The 17,422-nt window shown below is 39.6% G+C and overlaps 1 protein-coding gene across 7 annotated transcripts in view; it reads left to right on the top strand.

Annotated features, from left to right (window-relative positions):
- ZNF143 (zinc finger protein 143) overlaps positions 1 to 17,422 on the top strand; it is a 62,498-nt gene that overhangs the window by 7,806 nt on the left and 37,270 nt on the right. Inside the window, exons 1-5 of one of the 7 annotated variants that reach the window (XM_046638465.1) lie at positions 5,422 to 5,532; positions 14,289 to 14,407; positions 14,738 to 14,830; positions 15,680 to 15,763; positions 16,282 to 16,365. In XM_046638465.1, coding sequence (XP_046494421.1) covers positions 14,296 to 14,407; positions 14,738 to 14,830; positions 15,680 to 15,763; positions 16,282 to 16,365 — 373 coding nt within the window. In that variant the 5' untranslated portion in view covers positions 5,422 to 5,532; positions 14,289 to 14,295. Of the gene's footprint in view, positions 1 to 5,421; positions 5,533 to 6,817; positions 7,237 to 14,288; positions 14,408 to 14,737; positions 14,831 to 15,551; positions 15,583 to 15,679; positions 15,764 to 16,281; positions 16,366 to 17,422 lie in introns of those variants that run through there. The other 6 variants (XM_046638466.1, XM_046638463.1, XM_046638462.1 and 3 more) reach the window with 6 other exon arrangements.

Raw genomic sequence — 17,422 nt, 5'->3', positions numbered from 1 at the left:
ATAGATAGGCACAACCAGAGATCTTATAGCTTCTGTTTTAAAATTTCAGCCATGAATCAGGTACCATACGAAACTCCCTAGTTTATAAATATTTGTGTCTCTAGCAGATAGAACAAGTTAAGGTTACCTGCTTACAAAGGTTTTTTTGTTGTTGTTAGTATTTGTGAAGACTTTTAAGGTTCATATTTGCCCTAGACAAGCAATTCTAAGGAATTAGATCTTGGATAAGAGAGCCTTTTCTAGCAACTTGCAATTTAAAACAAAGCTCACAAAGTTTATAACCTCTCTAGGAACTCTTATTAAACTAACCCCAACTGCTAAGACTGAAAGAAAATTTTAAATTGCAATTACCCCAAAACTCCTAGGAAAAATACTTGCATTTTTTTTTCCTCTGTCTTTTGAAGTTGTAAATTTTACCATGTCTTTAGAATGTAAACACCTCTGGACATAGCCCACAATCGCCTGAGACTAAGCCCAGTTAGCTCATCGATAAAATCTGAAGTTCAAGAAAACCAAAGGGAAAATGTTTTGTTTTTTTGTGAGATAAATAGGAGAGGTTTGGGGATTGGTGAAAAGGATTTGGTGGAATCTGAACTGCCTTTAGAGTTGTATTTCCAGTTTTGCAAAGATTTGTAAGATAAGAACAGTTGCTCTGCCTTTCTAATTACATTATCTCTAATTTGTTTCTTTCTGTCTGGGTGGGTAGTTTTATCTTAACTTAGGGAAGAAGGCCTATAAAAAAAATTCCTGGGGCCAGCCCCGTGGCCAAGTGGTTAAGTTCGCATGCTCATCAGGGTTTCTCCGGTTTGGATCCTGGGCACAGACCTAGCACCACTCATCAAGCCGTGCTGAGGCAGCATCTCACATAGCAGAGCCAGAAGGACCTACGGCTAGAGTATACAACTATATACTGGGGGACTTTGGGGAGAAGAAGAAATAAAAAAAAGATTAACAACCGATGTTAGCTCAGGTGCCAGTCTTTAAAAAAAAAAGAAATTCCTATCAGGCTCTGAGTGTCAGCTTCAAATTTGGCCAATTTTTGACGATAGAGCTACTGAAAAAAAAATCCTTCTAAATATCTTCTCAGTTTTCAGCCAGAACAAACAGTAAATATCTCTGGCTGTATTAAACAACTCCATGGACCCAAGAGGCATCCTCAAAGGTTATTATCTTCCCAGGATCCAGAGTCATTCCCAAAGAAAGCCAAAAGAAAGAACCAGTAGCCCACATGTCCCAAGCAGGCAGGAAGCTAAGCCGAGCCCTTAGGACACAAAACGAGACAAGCAAGAAGATAATAGTTATCTCTGGGAGAGAAAGGGTCAGTAACCCATGGGTCTGGATTTGGAAAGTAATGGACAACATGAAATTTTACTTTCTCCTCTTGACTGGGCATTACAGAATGGTCACTGAGTGGAGGTGAAGGGCTGTTGTCCAGGAAATATGAATTCTCTGGGAGGGGTTCTAGGGTATATTCACAAAGGATATTATATAGGAAAGCCTGAAGCTGGCAGAGCCTGATTATAGAGCCCTGTAAAGTGAGCTTTACTGCCTGTCCTAGGTGCTTCTGTTAAATTCATTTCCTGGCCTTCAGCATTTACATGAGTAACCTATATCCCCTTAGAGATTAGGCTGGAGTGCTCTCTGTAAATCTTGTGGGGAAAAAGAAAAGCTAAAACAGGCAGAGGGGGCTGGATTTTAAGAAGGGGATTTTACATTGGATTTTTGTTTTAAGTGTAAAATTTTTGTTTTCTCGTTTCGTTAGGGAGTCCCTAAGTCTAGCTGTTATTTTTTTTTCCTTTTTCTCCTTAAGTGCTGGGCAACTGTACTTCCAATGTCCTGATTTTTTACAATATCTGCAAATGTCTGAAGGCAAATAAGAAGGGGTCTGAGTGGACTTTGATTTTTGTTCTAAATTCTGTCCTCCCATCTTATTTAGGGAGTCTTAATGGCTAGCCATTATACCAATGTGAGAGCTCTCTAACTTTTTTTTCAGTTTAGAAGTTTTTCCAGTTTAAAGAATCCATTGTCTGGGAACTCATTGACATTGAGTCTTAGTAGAACTCAAACCAATACCACTTTTTGTGGCTTAACCATGAATGCTAGAGGTGTCCCAAACGGAGCGTGCAAAGGATGCAACCCTCCCAGGATCCAGAAAGTTCACTCCCAGAGTTAGCCTAAGAACTCTGAGGGCCCCTGTTTTTAAACAGCTGTTCCAAAACACAGGGAATCACGTGCTTTCCCCCTTTTGAACAGAATAGGATGTTTAGATTTCCTAAGCTTGGATCCACAGCCTGTTTGGCTGCCCACCGGATGTATATGCATCCTCCAGCTGACAGAGATAAAAGGCCATTTTTGGGAGGAAAATATCAACAAAATCAAGAGTACTTGTCCCCAATCTTTACTCAAGTTGCTTTTGCCCAAGAAACTACTTTCATAAATATTTTCTCCTGTTAATCTAAATTTAGAGAGAGAGAGGAAAAAAAAAGAAAACTTTCACCATTTTTGTTCCCATCACATCCTGCAGACAGAGATCTGGGAGGCTGACATGGTAAGAAAGCTTACCATTTTTTTTTTTTTTTTTTGCCAGCTTCTTTGTCAGATGTCCCAGGATCTCTTAGATGTTGCAGCCCAAGGGAGAAAGTCATGTCCCAGCGCGTGATTTTCCTGCCTGGCTTGCCACAACTGTTGAGGCGGGGGAAATTCCCCATTCTACCCTTCTTGTGTTCTTATGGCTGGACTAATAAAATTGACACAAGACCAGGTTAACAGGAGAAAACCCAATTTAATATGTACATATTGGAGATCATAGAGTAACGATGTTCTCCAAGATGAGCAAAGCAGGCTGTTTTTATATCTTTTTACACAAGGAAATGATAAATTTACGAAGAATGACAGGACAAAGAAACTTAGTTTGGGGATACATAAGGAGAGAGGAATTTAAACAAAGTTTAGGCTTGAAGTAGCTCATTAGTAAAATTAACAAGGTTTGCTTATGTCGGCTTCTTGGCCCTGAATTGCCTAGCTCTGCTGATAAGGATGTCTCTCTCAGCCTTAAGGCACAGAGAGGGCACCCTTCAGATGGGAGATTTATATCCTGCTTTCAGGGAGAACAGAGAGAGAAAAGTCAGGATGCCCTTTTTGCTTCTCAAGTAACTTTAACTCAAAATAATCAATATGCCATTATGGGATATTTTAGGGTGGCCTGCCCTGGGTCCCAACAGCACTGAGTTAAGTGATTTGTTGAGCAGTTTGCATATATACATAAACTTATTATCTTTACTACAGACTTAAATCAAACACTAGAATTATGCCTATTTCGCAGGTGAGTCAACGGAGTTTAGAGTGACTTGTCCAACTATGACATGGCAAAGCTGGGACTTGAACCTATGATTGGCTCAAAAGCCCAGTCTCTCAAGTGAATTATTCAGTAACCTACCAAGTGCCCACCTCTTTAACTTTTAAAATGTAAGATGTCTGTAGTTCCTGGAGCCATACTGTATCATACTGTATGTATGAGTACTATACATAATAGGGCATAGCATAGATGTCATTGTGCTCTTTATACATATCTTTAAGTTAAATAATGATGAATGCATTTGGCCTTGTATTGAAAATACAGAGATTTATATAATATGGATGTAATGGTCACAAGAAGTTGGAATCATTTAAATTAATGGCAGTTTATACATGCTATATATACACAATACAGTAGCATATTATAAAAAATGAGGCACAATGAAAAGAGCATTGGAATAAAAAAAGACCTAATCTTGAATCCTGTCTCAGGCAATTAACTAGCCATGACCTCATACAAATTGTGTTTATTTGTTCAACAAGTATTTAGTAAGCATATACCACATGCCAGGCATTCTTGTAGGCACTGGGAATTCAGGAATGAACAGGACAGTTGCGGACCCTGCCATCATGGAACTTAGAGTTCACTTAGAAATTCTGGTAAGTGCTGTGAAGCAGATAGAGTTCTGTGATAGAGAATAAGGGGATGGTGGTAGAATGGGTATTTTAGATAGGAGGTGACAGAACAATATGTGCAAAAGCAGAAAGAGTTAGATGTGTTCTAGGGACTAAAAGGTCAGCATGGCTGGATGAATACCATGGAGGACAGTTGTAAAGCCCTCTGCAGCATGAGTTCTATTAAACTCATTAGACATTTATTGGACATACAGTCTTAGGTGTCAAAATCCCAAAGACCCCTAGGAGCCTCACTTTAGAAGGCTTCTAGTCTAATTGGGAGACTGGATGGAGTTAAAGGACTGGTAAGAGGAGAGAGGAGTGTTAGATATCAGGAATCAGGAGCCTTTCAGCCCTGTGGTTCTGTGAACCTCACTTTCCTCACCTGTAGAAAAAACTGGCATGTTTTGAGTACATCTTGAGTGCTAAGGGCTTTACACACATTATTGCATCTAATTCTTTACATACATTATTTCGTTTCATTCTTACATTATGCTTATGTGAAAGAAGCCAGTCACAAAAGACCACATACTGTATGATTTCATTTATATGAAATGTCCAGAATAAGCAAATCTAAAGAGATAGAAAGTAGATTAATGGTTGCTTAGGGCTTTGGGAGGGAGACAGTGGGGTTTTCTTTTGGGAGGTGATAAAAATATTCTGAATTTAAGTTGTGATGATGTTTGTACAACTCTGCATATACTAAACTCATTGAATTGTACACCTTAAATGGGTAAATTTTATGGTATGTGAATTGTGTCTCAGTAAAGATATTTTTTAAAAAGTGAACAAGAGTAAAGTTCCCCTTGAATAACACATCTCCAAAGCCTGTGTTTACTTTCTTTCTCCTCTGGCAGCACCCTTTTATAGTAGTAGGAGAAAATAGTGCATAAGACAGTTATGAAACTATATAATCAATTCTCACTTAACTTAAAACTACTGATAAGCATTAATAGCAAACATATATGTAATGCCAGCTGCTATTCTAAGAGATTAATATTTATTCTCAAAACAGCTCTATAAAGTACCCTCCTTTTATAGATAAGGAAACTATGGCACAGAGCAGTTAAGTAACTTGCCCAAGGTCACATAAATTATAGGTGGTAAAATGAGATTTTGAAGGCAGGCTTTCTGGCTCCAGAGTCCACATTCTTCAGTATAATGTTATACTACCTCTTATAAGCCTTCCTTCCTAGGTAAACCCCACACTTTCTAATCTACCTTTAGGGATGGGGCCAGCCCCATGGCTGAGTGGTTAAGTTCGTGTGCTCTGCTTTGGCGACCCAGGGTTTCGCCGGTTTGAATCCTGGGCACGGACATGACACTGCTCATCAAGCCATGCTGATGCGGCATCCCACATGCCACAACTAGAAGGAGCCACAACTAAAAGTACACAACTATGTACCAGGGGGCTTTGGGAGAAAAGGAAAAAAAAAAATCTAAAAAAAAAAAGAAGAAGAAGAAAAACAAAAATAATTTACCCATAGGGGACATCTTCCTCTGATATTTTGTTCTAGTAGCTGGTTACTGTAGATATACTGCTTCCACTCTGGAGAAGAACAGGTAAAGTATGCTGTGATAAGTGTTGTGATAAGTTTTATGATAAGGGTATAGACAGTGTCATGGGAAATATATCTAAAGCATTCTGACCCAGTTTGGGGAGTTCAGGTAAAACTTTCCGGTGGAATCTGAGATTGGAAGAATTTAGCCAAGTAAAGAGAGGAGGAAGAATATTCTAGATGGTGTGAATAGCAGTGTTTAGAGGCCCAGAGGCAAGGGATACCTTGGGCTGTTCTGACAGGGCAAATAATCCAGTAGCTCATGGAAGAGTTGTTGCACCAAATGATTATAACGTAGACTTTGCCACTTACGTTGTGCAGTTAAGGACATCATTTAACCTTTCTGAACTTCATTTTCTTCATCTGCAAAATTGGTATAAAATGGTACTTAATTCATAGGATTGCTAGACGGATTAAATGAAGTAGTACTAATGCCTGGTATATAGTAAGTATTATGGGAGGGTTATTATTATCCTTTTCTATATATTAGTATTAATATTTTACTAATCTTATTATTGAATGATATTAGTATCACTAACTGCTGGAATTTTAGTCAGTGTTGCTGGAGTATGGAACGTGAGGAGGTTGTGGCGAGAACAGGACTGGAGGATAGAATGTCGTGATTTGCCCAAGACTATCTCAGTTTTAAAACTAAGTCTTCCCCAGAAAAGCAAAACAAAACTGAAAGTCCCGTGTCCTGGGAACCTCCTCAGTCTTGGGCGAACCAGGATGGTTGTCCACCATGCTGGAGAAGTTACTAGAGTCCAGATCATGATATTTGGATTATATGGGGAAGTAGGAAAATATTAAGGTTTTTGAGACAGAGAAATGCTGTGATTGGATTTGAAAGCACTTGCACCGTGGTATGGAGATTAGATTGGAGGAGGGTAGGAGTGGATTTTTGGAGGCCAGTGTAATCATCCAAGTGTATGATGGTAGCCTGAATTGACAGTCTAATAGGAGAAGTGAGTGGATTTGACAGATATTTGAGAAGCAGAGTGATAGTTCTTAGTGATTGATTGGAGGATAAGGAAGATTTGAGTTACTGGGTTGGTGATTGCATATATTACTGAGGTAGAAAACACAAAAGAAGGGGTCGGCCTGGTGGTGCAGCGGTTAAGTGCGCATGTTCTGCTTAGGTGGCCCGGGTTTCGCCAGTTCAGATCCCAGTTGCGGACATGGCACTGCTTGTCAAGCCATGCTGTGGTAGGCGTCCCACGTATAAAGTAAAGGAAGATGGGCACGGATGTTAGCTCGAGGCCAGTCTTCCTCAGCAAAAAGAGGAGGATAGGCAGCAGATGTTAGCTCAGGGCTAATCTTCCTCAAAAAAAAAAACAAGAAAGAAAATACGAAAGGAGAATTTTGTGAGAAACTCTGTTGAGATGGAGGTAGCTGTGGACCACAGAGGTCATCAAGGCCAGTAAGCAGTTAGATATATAGATCAGGAGCCCTTAAGAGAAAGGACTAGATAGATTCTAGAGAGCTTGTAAATTCCAGAGATCTTTGAAGCCATGGAAATGGATGTGATTGCCCAAGAGGAAGAGTGCATAAAATGAAAAAACAAACTACAGCAGAAACTTGAGGCTCCTCCATATTTCGGAACCTGTAGGAGAAACTGTAAAGGATTAAATAGGAAGTTGGAGAAAACCAGGAGCATGTGGGTGTCACAGAAGCCAAGGCAAGAGAGTGTTCCAAGAAGGAGATAAAGGTCAGTGGTATCAAATCAAGTATAATAAAACTGAAAAGTAGCCATCACATATTTTTTTAATGTTTAACTCTTGTCATATTTGGTCATCTTTTAAACTTTTTAAAAATTTGAGGTGTAACCTTCAGTGGTCAGTTTCGTGAGTTTTGGCCATTGTATACACCCGGATGATCATCACTCAAAAGAAGATGGAGAACATTTCCATCACCACAGAAAATTCCCTCGTTCCGCTTTCCAGTCAGTCCTCCAACTTTGCAACCACATTTTGATTTCTGCCCCTGTAGATTAATTTTGCCTCTTCTTGGAAGTTATATTAATGGAATAATACAATATACACATTATTTTGTGTCTGGCTTACTTCCCTCAGCATAATATTTTTGAGATTCATCACTTTTATTGTTTGCGTAGTAGTTTGTTCTTCATTGCTAGGTAATATTCCATTGTGTGAATTTATCACAATTTCTTTATCCATTCGTTTATTGATGGACTTTTGGGTTCTTTCCAGTTTGGAACTATTATAAATAAAACTGCTCTGGGTGTTCTTGTACAGGTCTTTTTGTGGATGTGTATTTTCATTTCTCTTGGGTAAATACTGAGAAATGGCCGTTGAACTTTATGTTACAGTGGAGATTAGTGACCAGCCAGAGCAGTTTCAGTAGAGTTAGGGACAGAAACCAGACAGATGGTGGTGGGAAATCAGGAAGTATTCTTAGTAACAACTGTTAAAGAAATCTAGCTGTGATAAGGAGGAAAGAGAGACTAGTAGCTGAGTCAAAGGTGAGATTTTGTTCATTCGATTTTATTTTTGTGTCCTGATTGATTGCTGGGAAGGAACTGGGAAACAGAGAGGGACTGTTTGCAGAAGAGATCCCTGAGACCCTAAGGAGGAAAGATGACGAAATGCAGAGTAGATTGGAGGGGCTAGTCTTACCTCGGAGGATGGTCATACGGTAGGAGGGAAGGAAGAGATGTGTGGAAATGCAGTCAAGTGACAGGTCTGTTGGCAGAAAATTCCTCTCTGATGACTTCTATATTTTCTGTGCAGTTGGAGGATGATGACTTTGCTGCAAATGAGGAGGCAGGGGCAAGGGAGAGGCAATGGTGGGTTGGAGGTTTGAGGCAAATGGAAAATATTTTAAATAGTCACCGTGAAGAAACCTAAGTTTGCTGGACAGCTTTGGGGATTCAGAGGAGCTTGGAAGAGCCAGAGAACTTTTACGGCCCTTCAGGACTATTCCATTTAACACTATCAAATAAGGTATTAGATCTGAAAAGTGCTTTGTAAATATGTTGTTGTTAGTGTCATCGATGGATTCTGACTCCTCGCGACCCTGTGCACAGCAGCGCGGAGCCCTGCCCGGTCCTTTTGCACCATCCTCTCACCTGGCGCTGAGTCAGACAATGCTCCACTGCTGTCCACAGGGTTTTCACAGCCATTGTAAATATGAGACCTACCCAACAGTTATTTCTGACAAGAGGTATATGTTTTAACTATCCGTGTTTAGTGACCTAGTCAGTGCGCCTTTTGGACAAAGGATCTATTTTGTTAAAGAATTTTGAGTCAGGAATGCCCTGTATAATTTTCATAATTGTCTAACAATGCTTCGCTTCACTTAGCCATGACGAGGTGAGCAATTTGGGTAATAAAATATTAACACATACAGTGTTATCTTGGGGGAAATACAGCACAACCTAGCATTGTAATTTTGAAATGACTTTATGCCTTTTTAACACAACAGTGTCAGAAGTGGTGTTTGAAGGTGTCAGAACCTCTCTCTGCTGCTGCTTCTGTTTCTCCAACTCCCCAGTCTCGGTGAAGGCGAACGGGGGCGTGCTGACCAGACTGCTCTGTGCAGGGCGCCCTCACCCAGCCGTGGGGTTAGAGCTCCTTTGTTGAGGTTTGAGAGAGATGCTTTTGTAGGTTCTTCTTCACATCAGTGGTTCCGTTAAGATCAAACCATTACTAAATGGACATTCCTCATGACTCGACCTGGATGCTCCTTTCTAAATTCCTGTGTCTGCTCTCACCTCTTTTTCTCGCAAGTATTTTTAGCCCTAGTCCTCCTAGGCCTTGTCTCAACTACCTGCCAGTGAGTTTCACACACTCAGTTTCTGAATGGTCCTAGAACTTGGCAAAACTTTCAAGTTCCAACATTGCACCCATCCAAGAGGATATTCTACTGCCCAGTTAAAATTGGTAATAGAAACTCTAGCCCTACAGTTAACCCTTTAGCCTCCTGTGGAGCCTCTGAAAACTCTACCTCATTTGCCAGCACATTCTGACCACTCTGTACTTAACTGAATTACATTTCATCAATGGAACATGCTTAGTCCCTGGGTGTATTTAAATAAAACTGAAGAGGGTTGAAAGACAGTCTCCGTAAACGCGATGAAAGCAGTGGAACGGAATCAGCAAACTGCAAATGTACAGGAAAGCCCACTATTTTATGTTGCTATACTAAGGAACTTCCTCATTCCAGGTTAGGAAATGTCCTAAAATGCAGCACGAATGACGAGGCTTAAATGGAGAAGCACTTTTTATAGTAGTAAATTTATCGGGAAAATTTGAAATTGAGAGCAGGTAATAGAATTAGCTTCTCTGTTAAATGTTTAGGGGAAACTGGCTTGAGGTTAGGACCTGAGCGTGACAGTTTGTGAAGCCTGGTCTGTGTGGCTGCATGCAAAGAGACGTCTAAGATTTGTTAATCTTGATTTCTTTTTGTATCATTTCTTATCACAGTAAAGATGACTTGCAGTTAGAGTTCTTGCTTTTATACCTGGACCATTAGATTTATGTTTTCGTAATAATTTGTGCTAATAATTGTCTCTAACAAATTAGACCAAACTTGAAATTGCTAAGGGCTTCACATTTAAAAATATTAGTCTGATGCAGATTCAAACTGCTGAGGAAACACTCATTATTTTTTTTGAAGGAATGAAGTCTGCTAGTGTTTGGTTATTAATTTTAACAGTGAATTTTCATATATTCTTTTTCTTCTTGCCAATAATTTTGGATATTTTTCACTTTAAAATTATGAAATCTATCAAACATAAAGAGGAGTATAAGTATAAAGAGAAGTATAAGTGCTTAGATTTTTTTTTTTCTTTTTTGCTGAGGAAGATTGGCCCAGAGCTAACATCTCTTGCCAGTCTTCCTCTTTTTGCTTGAGGAAGATTGTCCCTGAGCTAACATCTGTGCCAGTCTTCCTCTGTTTTGTATGTGAGTTGCCACCACAGCATGGCCACTGATGAGTCACGTAGGTCCACGCCTGGGAACCACACCTGGGCTGCCAAAGCAGAGTGTGCTGAACTTAACCACTAGGCTACTGGGCTGGCACCAGATCTTTTTTTTTTAATTATGGTAATTGGCCGTATCCATTTTTAAATGTTCAATACAGTAGTGTTAACTGTATACATTGTTGTGCACCAAATCTCAAGAACTTTTTCATCTTGTAAAACTGAAACTCTTTACCCCCACCATTGAAAAATAATTCCCCTTTTCCCCTGCCTGCTAGTCCCTGGCAACCACCATGCTCTCTAAGAGTTTAACTACTTTAGGTACCTTATATAAGTGGAATCATGCAGTGTTTGTCTTTTTGTGACTGGCTTATTTCACTTAGCATAATATTCTCAAGGTTCATCCTTGTTGTAGCATATGACAGGATTTTCTTCTTTTTTAAGGCTGAATAATATTCCATTGTGTGTATATATACCACATTTTCTTTATCCATTCATCCACTGACGGACATTTATGTTGCTTCCATCTCTTGGCTGTTGTGAATAATGCTGCAGTGAACTGGGTGTGCAAATATTTCTTTGAGATCCTGTTTTCAATTCTTTTGGATATATACCCAGAAATGGGATTGCTATATCATATGGGAATTCTATTTTTAATTTTTTGAGAAACCTCCATACTGTTTTCCATAGCAGCTACATCATTCTACATTCCTACCAACAGTGCACAAAGGTTCTAATTTCTTCGTATCCTCACATCACTTGTTATTTTCTATTTGTTTTTTTTTTTTAAGATTGGCACCTGAGCTAACAGCTGTTGCCAATCTTTCTTTTTTTTTTAACTGCTTTTTCTCCTCAAATCCCCCCAGCACATAGTTGTATATTTTAGTTGTGGGTCCTCCTAGTTGTGGCATGTGGGACGCGGCCTCAACATGGCCTGACGAATGGTGCCATGTCCGCGCCCAGGAACCAAACTGGGGAAACCCTGGACCGCGAAAGCGGAGCGTGCGAACTTAACCACTCGGCCATGGGGCCGGCCCCTGTTTTTTGTTTTATAGTGACCGTTCTAACAGGTATGAGATAATATCTCATTATGGTTTTGATTTGCACTTCCCTAATGATTAGTGATATTTAGCATCTTTTCGTATGCTTGTTGGCCATTTGTATATCTTCTTTGGAGAAATGTCTATTCAAGTCCTTTGTACAATTTTTAGCTAGGTTATTTATTTTTTTATTGTTGAGTTGTAGAATGAGTTCTTTATATATTCTGGATATAACATTTGCTACATTTCCATAGTGTGTTTTTTTCTTTTCTTATGCTAACATACATCATCCTCTTCCAGAAAGGCAAAAATTTTATTTATTAGACATGTTATGTCTTCATTGGAGATTCCTCTAGTGCTTCAGGACAGCCTTCTCTGTGTCTGATTTTGGCCCATTAAAGCAGATGAAACTGACTACCTTTCACAAGGTGGCCCTTTCTAAAGATGTTGTGTGTCATCTCATGTGCTCATTTTCACACAACCTGAAAATCTTCATGACAGAAATGATCAAGACATGATGATGGATATAGTGTGAGCAGCTATAAAGTGTTTGACCTCTGGCTTGTTTATTCCTTTTCTCACTATCATAATTTCCCCATTTGATCATTTTCTCACAAAGGTGTTAATTGTATCACAGAGTCTTTTTGAGAACTTAAAAAATAAGATGGGCTGTGTACCTGTCATCGCTTATTGTCTCTGTTAGTTGTAGTGCCCATTTGAACTCTTCTGAGTCCTTTCTTCCTTCACTACCCAATGTATTTGCCAGCAATTTGTGTCCAGGAAACGATTGTCTCTTCTTCTTTAAGTTAGTATAGACTTTTTTTCCATTAGTATCAAAACTGTAGGTGCTGAAGCCTTCCTAAAGAAATTTAATAGTGAGCCAGCTTTCAGACAAAGAGAACTTTTATTTATTGCAGATATGTCAGTTGCCTCTTGATGCTATATATTAATGGTTATTTGGAGATTTATGAGTAATTGAATGAAAAGGACAAATGCTTGAGTTACGATCAAACCTTAGACATTTGTTAACATCATGACCCAAGTTACCTTATAATCTGCCTTTTTCAAAAATTCATCTCCTAGATGAATACTGCAAAAATCATACAGTGCTTACTGCATCTTTGTAGGCGTTTTCCCGTCCGTTTCCTTATCTTGTTTCTGTTACGTAGTGACAGTACTCGTTCCGAAAATTAGCCTGTCCCAATCCTGTACTCATCAGGGAGTCACAGCCGAGTACCAGTGTTACTTTGAGGCTTCTCTCTTAGCCCTTAGAGGCAGCAAGGAAGTATTTAAGTTCAGTCTGCTCTGTGAACAGTTATGAGTTAGGAGTCTTTCAAGAATCCTTGAAAAGTCAGGCCTTGACTGACTTTTAATCACAGCACTGACACCTTTGTGTGAGTCCAAGCCACAGCCCCTGGCTTTAGTCCAAAGAGGGTACAGTATATTGTGTTTTTAAAACAAAAATCCTCAAGTAGTCCTAAACATAAATAGAATGCAAATTATCACTACTCTCTGCATGTTGCTCTTTTAAGGATTGACACTAAAATCAGATCTTTAGACCCGGATAGGTCCTCAAGAGATCCTCTGGCCCAGTTCCCTGGCTCCAGGCAGCTAAGTTATCCCAACTCCTGTTTGAGACAATTCACAGCCCACTGAGGTAATGGGACCTGGAGGTGAGAGAAGGGAGGAAGGGGTTTTGGTAGTGATAAAAAGAGCCACTCATTCATCCAGTTATTCAGCACCTATTGTATGTCTACTATGTGCTAAGTACTTTTTAAGCACTTGAGTCAGCAGTGAGCAGATAAAAATCCCTGTCCATTCTGATGGAGGGGAAAATAGATAAGAAACAAATAAGTAAAGACATGTCATACATCAAATATAAGTATTATGCAGAAATATAAAGGAGGGAAGAGAGATAGGGTATATCATGGTTGGGGGGGGTGGGGGGTGCAGTTTGAAATGAGGTGAACAAGCAAGCTTTCGTTGAGGTGACATTGAACAAAGACTTGAAGAAGACGATACTGGGAAGAATGTTTCAGGCAGAAGGAACATCAGAGGTAAAGGTTGTGAGGCAGCAGACCAGCCAGTATGTTTGAGGACAAGCAAGGATACCAGCGTGGCTGACATGAAAGGAGTGAGACGCAGAGTAGTAGGAGATGAGGGGCAAGATCCTTGGCCTCAGTGGCCAGTGTGGACTTTTGGCTTTACTCAGATGAGAAGTCATCAGAAGGTTTTGAGCAGAAGAGGGACATAATCTAACTTTTCCCCTCAAAAAGGCTCTCTGACTGCTGTGTTGAGAGGGGACTGGGGAGATCCCAGTGGAAGCTGGGAGACGAGAGGATGCTGTCGCAGTAACGTGGGTGAGAGACGGCAATGCTTGGATCAGGGAAATACTGGCGAAGGTTGGGAGAAGTGGCCGGATTCAGGATAGAGTTCTGAAGATTGAGTGAACAGGATTGCTGGTGGATTGTAAGTGGAAATCTTCAACCATGTGAAACTCGAAGAACTCCAATTATGGAAATTTTAGACATGGTACAAAACTGATAGGCAAGACTTGTCAGTGTGCTCAGTAGTTTACCGATGAATCATGAAAAGCATGCCTTGGACTTTGGCTTCATACTTTTACCTATTAGTACACTTATCCTGTTAAGTGAGATGTCAGCTTATTTCAAACACTGTTTACTTCTTTAGCAATTTTTTGTGGTTCGTAGATATTCTTTGTAGCTTTTATTTCATATGCATCGCTCTTTGTTCTCAAATGCCTCTATTTTCTTTAAGGTAGAAAATGTTGTTAGCCCAAATAAATCGAGATTCTCAGGGAATGACAGAGTTTCCTGGAGGAGGAATGGAGGCTCAGCACGTTACCCTGTGCCTGACAGAGGCAGTCACTGTGGCAGGTGAGCAGTCTTGTTTGAAGGGATCATGTGGGTTTGGAAATAGCATTTACTTTAAGGGAAAATGAAAACTCGCAACACCCTGTTGACTTTCCTCTTCCTCATTTAGCTAAAGACGACACAAAGCTAAGCCTTTTTGTGAGCATTTTTACCTGGGTGTGGACGCTGGGTACAGTAGGGCAGGGAAGTATTTTTTGTAACTGCTAGAAGAAATCCCCTTTGAGTCTAAGAGAAGCAGTCTGCCTTTTGCTTAATTTTCATTTAAAAATATTTTATTTAAACAGCATGCACATATGATAGTCATCTAAAGAAAATAACTATTTTTTATAATAGATGGCGACAATTTAGAAAATATGGAAGGTGTAAGCTTGCAAGCAGTAACACTTGCAGATGGTTCTACCGCTTATATACAACACAATTCTAAAGGTACGTGTCTCATGTACAGCCCATTGGTTAATAGCAGCAACTTATAACCTCAGAGTTAGAGCTCCTAGCAACTATACCCCTTCCCAGACCCTTCTAAAGACACTGTATTGCCTATGGTAATTTTAAATAGTTTCAGTTTAGCTTAAATTTTGTTTTGATAATTTAGGGACACCCTTTGAGATATTTGAAAGATACTCTGGGGTGTCAAAACTAGTGGGGAGTAGGGGAGGAGGAGTGTCCCCAGCTTATTTCTATAAACACCTTTCTTGCTTTTTTACTTCAAGTTATTGTTTACTGTTTTATAAGAGATGCGTAAAAGTAAAGGCATTTGGTTTTGCTTAAATAACATTGTCTCTAAATCAGTATTTACTTTGCTCCAAGAAATAGCCGAGTTCTTGAACTCCTTGTTCTTATGGAAACCTACTGAGTGCTTGTATACATAGTCAAGGGACTTATAGCCCCAGGGATGAAAATGACAGCTGGCCTCACATACACTGACATATCTGTCTCCCCAGTTTGGGCTCCCCCATGGCCAAGGTCACTGTTTCTAAGTGGCTCTAAAAGGTACATAGAGGTTCGACTCATGGAGCTTGCTGTAATGAGCCACTCTTCCTCTTGAACTTGTCTAACTGGAAATCGGAGGGGAGGAAGGATGGCTGAGGGAGGATTTTCTGCTTTCTGTAGGATCACTGGATGTGTTATTGAATTGCCTCAGAACATTGAGGGAAGAATCAAGATGAACATGATCTTAAGTAGTGTATATTTTTATAGTTGATATCATTTTTGAAATTGTATAAAGTTTAAAATTTTTGCTTGTGCTCATCTATTGGCTTAAATCTTTTGTTCCAGATGGAAAACTCATAGATGGCCAGGTCATTCAGTTGGAGGACGGTTCTGCTGCCTATGTTCAACATGTACCCATACCTAAAAGTAGTAAGTATTTGATACTTACGTACCCTCCTGATCCTCATACTGCAGTATCTGCTGCCTCCAGCTGCCTCTTACTGCTTAACGGTCCTGATCGCGAGTCCTCCTCTGTAAGGGGAGACCAGTAAATGTTAAAGAGAGGCTCTAAAGACCATTTTAACTTAATTGAGACTTTCTCTCAAGGATAACAGAACTGTGGAGATAAATGGGCAACAGTCCTAAGTGACTATTTCTGTTATATGAGCTAAATCCTACATGTCTCTCATTTTCTTCTTTTTTTTTTTTTTTTGTCCTTTCAACTCTCCTCATCCCCTGGTATATATTCCTAAAACAAGTATTCTAATATCTTTTTACCTTTCAATACTTATTCAGAACAGTTTTACTGACATTCCTTAAATGTTTAAGGATTCATAAAGCCAAGTGTAACTTTTTATAATGTGTTTGATGGTTTATTGACTCTTGTTGCTGAGTTATCAGAACACACGTAGAAAACATGAGATCTAAATGTAAGCCTTGTTCTTGAGCAGGGGACAGTTTGCGTTTAGAGGATGGTCAAGCAGTGCAGTTAGAAGATGGAACTACAGCATTTATTCACCACACCTCCAAAGGTAAAATAGCTTTGGAAATATGAATAAAATGAGGGAGAAGTGGGGGTGTGGGAAAAATAAGACCTGCCTTTAGTTGCTGAAGTGTTGTCATGTGAAAGAAGAATTGTGCTTGTTCACTGAAATATAAGATGGTAGATTTGGGCACAGTCTAAGGAAAAACTTTCTGATAATTTGCGCTGTCCAGGAACAGGTTGGAATAGCAAACTCCTGGCCCCTGGAAGGCTTCAGATCAAGGCTGCTTTTAAAACAGGAAATGAAACATTTGAACGTTGTTGATTTTTTTTCTTCTTTTTTTCTTTCTTCCTTTTCAATGTAATTTCTTTCACAAGGTCCTCTGCCTATTATTATATTGGTCTTTAAAACTAACTAAAAATTTAAAAATTATCTGAAGCAAATATGGCAGAATGTTAACATTTATTAACTTTGTGTAGGAGGAGCAGGGGTTAGAGGTGGAATGTATAGGAGGAAGGAACACAGCTCTGCAGCCAGAATATCTGGATTCAAATCTGGGTCTGCTGTCTTTTAGCCGTGTGACCTTGAGCAAATTATTTAACCTCCCTGTGCCTCAGTTTCATCATCTGTAAAATTAAGATTATAGTAAGTCTCCACATCCTAGAGTGGTTGTGAGGACAAGATGTGTAAACATAGGTAAAGCACTTAGAACAGTATTTGTCACATGGTAAATGCTCAATAAATGTTAGCTATTGTTATTACTTTATAAAGTATTTTATTATAGAATGACATAACATATTTTAGAAAGACTATTTAGTTGTGAAACCAAAGGGGGAAATTTTTCAAAATTTAAGATACTTAAATTTGTAAGTAAATTTGTCTGTTTTTTTTGTTTTCTTTTGTGAGGAAGATTAGCCCTGAGCTAACATCTGCTGCCAATCCTCCTCTTTTTTTTGCTGAGGAAGACTGGCCCTGAGCTAACATCCATGCCCATCTTCCTCTACTTTATATGTGGGATGCCTACCACAGCATGGCTTGCCAAGCAGTGCCATGTCCGCACCCGGGATCCAAACCGGTGAACCCCAGGCTGCCAAAGCGGAACATG

This window comes from Equus quagga, chromosome 14 (assembly GCF_021613505.1).
Source record: "Equus quagga isolate Etosha38 chromosome 14, UCLA_HA_Equagga_1.0, whole genome shotgun sequence".
NCBI lineage: Eukaryota > Metazoa > Chordata > Mammalia > Perissodactyla > Equidae > Equus > Equus quagga.
Note: the sequence above shows the minus strand (reverse complement) of the source record. Positions and strands in the feature narration are given on the sequence as shown.